The sequence below is a fragment of the Limulus polyphemus genome, unplaced genomic scaffold (genome assembly GCF_000517525.1).
Source record: "Limulus polyphemus unplaced genomic scaffold, Limulus_polyphemus-2.1.2 Scaffold5632, whole genome shotgun sequence".
NCBI lineage: Eukaryota > Metazoa > Arthropoda > Merostomata > Xiphosura > Limulidae > Limulus > Limulus polyphemus.
The window spans coordinates 990-3,295 of record NW_013671242.1 but is presented as its reverse complement, the minus strand read 5'-3'; the positions used below and the strand labels follow the sequence as shown (position 1 = coordinate 3,295).

At 31.7% G+C, this 2,306-nt stretch overlaps 1 protein-coding gene across 1 annotated transcript in view; it reads left to right on the top strand.

Moving 5' to 3' along the window:
* LOC106472810 (polynucleotide 5'-hydroxyl-kinase NOL9-like) overlaps positions 1-2,037 on the top strand; it is a 32,658-nt gene extending 30,621 nt beyond the window's left edge. The window contains exon 14 of the mRNA XM_013933478.2: positions 721-2,037. Coding sequence (XP_013788932.1) covers positions 721-855 — 135 coding nt within the window. The 3' untranslated portion in view covers positions 856-2,037. The remainder of the gene's footprint in view (positions 1-720) is intronic.
* The last annotated feature ends 269 nt before the right edge of the window (positions 2,038-2,306 follow it).

Below are 2,306 nucleotides of genomic sequence, written 5' to 3'. Positions count from 1 at the left end.
ATCCTTTTAATTATGTTTGAAATTATGAACATTGCTCAACATCATGAAAATTAAACCTTATTTTCAATAAGCAATCTTGAAAAATATTTGGGGGTGCTTTACTTTTTTCCAGGTGTATATATATATATTTACTCATTTAGCATTGTTACTGCATCTCAAATCAGTTGTAATACTGAAAGCTCAAAGTGAACTTGTAATATATCTTGATAGTTTGGTTTAAAAGATGTTAAAAATGTACCCATTCTTCTTTTAACAATGCAGTGATGTAACGATATATTTCTAATTTGTTCCTAGATATTTGAAATTTTTACACTTACAGAATGAACAGTGTTTAAAGTTCAATTTTTGCTTCAGGCTGGTGTATATGTAATCTGACAGTCAACTTTATACCAGGTGAACAGGTTATTAAATATTCAGGGTAGGCCAGTCGTAAATAAACTCTGTGAATCACTTGCAGAAATTTTTTAGTTTGGTGGCACAAAATGCAAAAAAAAAATTTTTTTGAACACTTTCAATTTAACATGTGTATAACTTGATTTAGTTAAATTCCAAGGATTTTTTTAGAGGTCTTCTTCTGCTATAGTAGTTTATTGTGATAAATTAATCAGTACCACCTTTGGAAAAAGTTTGCTACAATGATAAATTTATTGGTCGTTATTTAGTATGTAATAACCTTTAACCAAAATGGATGTGTATATACTGTTACATTTAATTTTCTAGGGGTGCAATGTGGCCTTACCGTATGTTTCTAAACTTCAATCACATGTCCCATATCTGCCCAGGCTTCCAATCAAACCAAGAGTGTGGAAGGAAAGGAGACCTGGTAGACATTTGTTCTCTAAAGTCAGAAAGTAATGTTGAAGATTACCTTAACACACTCAAAAACTTTCAGTGAATGTTAAGGTTAGTTTGAGTCATTGAAATTGTACCAGTTCCAAAAATGGTTACTTTACAAGTATTGTGCTCAGCAAGGCTTTTGAAATTCACAAATTTTGTAAGTAAATTCTTTCAGGATATGTGATTGTAATGAATTGTTTTCAAAAACACAGACTACAAATTGGAAGTGTATGGTATTTATGTTTAATTACATCATTTTTCTTTATGTTAGGACTAACTCTCTTAGTATGAGGAAGAACGAAGTCATTATGCTTTTGTCTTAAATTTCTTGATGTGTTTTAGTGTAGAAAAATCGTAAGGCAATCTTTTGCGTGTAAGGGAATATATGTGTATCACTCCTCAGGGTTTTCTGCACACATAAAAAAGGAAATTCTGTGACAATTAATTTAGTTTCCTATTGTATTTATAATTGCTTTGGAATAACATTCATTATTTAGAACTAGTATACCCAAACTGAATAAATCAGTCATGTTTTGTGACAAAAAGGTCATATTAAAATTTAGAAACTAACCATGAATATTGTGTTCAGCTTTTTAAGTCTTAAGATTTGAATGGACATTAGACATGCATGCTTTACACTTGGCATTACTTCAGTGACATACTTGATAGCTTTTGAGTCAACCAAATCTTGTTTTTAGTGTCAGTCTCATAATTCTTTGGTCCTAATTTCCTTCTCATTGGTGTACAAGAAAAAAAAAAGAACTACGATTGTTCAGTGAGACTTTCTTCTGCTGGAGAGTAAACGTTTGTAGAGAGAGATAAAAGCTCCACTCACAATCAGCAGAGCCTTTGCTTATATTTTGGCCAAATATCAAACTGGGAAACACAGATGCACCTTAAGAAAATCCCACTCATTCTTGCAAAAATTTTGGAGCAAGTTTAATATAATACAAATAAAACTTCTTGTAAAATATATTCCATAAATCCTGGGATATCAGTCCCTATTTTTCTCCAAAATGGAAAACTTGGCAAGACTGAATATGATTACTACTTTGAGGAATGCCTTGGGTATTTTGAAATGCCATTGTGAACAATTCAAGAAGTTGCTTTTTTTTTCAGTACAAAAGGTATAATTCTCCAAAATATCAAAATCTTTGTTGTACAAGGCTTTTGGCTCTGAAAAAACTGATTAAAAATTAAGATTCTCTCTCATTTATTACTGGTAAAATTTAGCTACAGTAACCACAGAATTGGGAGGAAATGAAAAATATTAATTTCTTCTGCAAGGAACATGTATTGCACTTACAAGAACCAGGAATTCCAGCATGTCCATGCTGGGTTAGGTGCCAGTATGCTTGGCCTTCAGGAAAAACACAAGCCGAGCCTTGCTTGCCTCTGGATTATAGAATATATACTTGAAGCACTTGACAGATTTTATAACATCAGTAAATGACTTTAAAAAGACACCA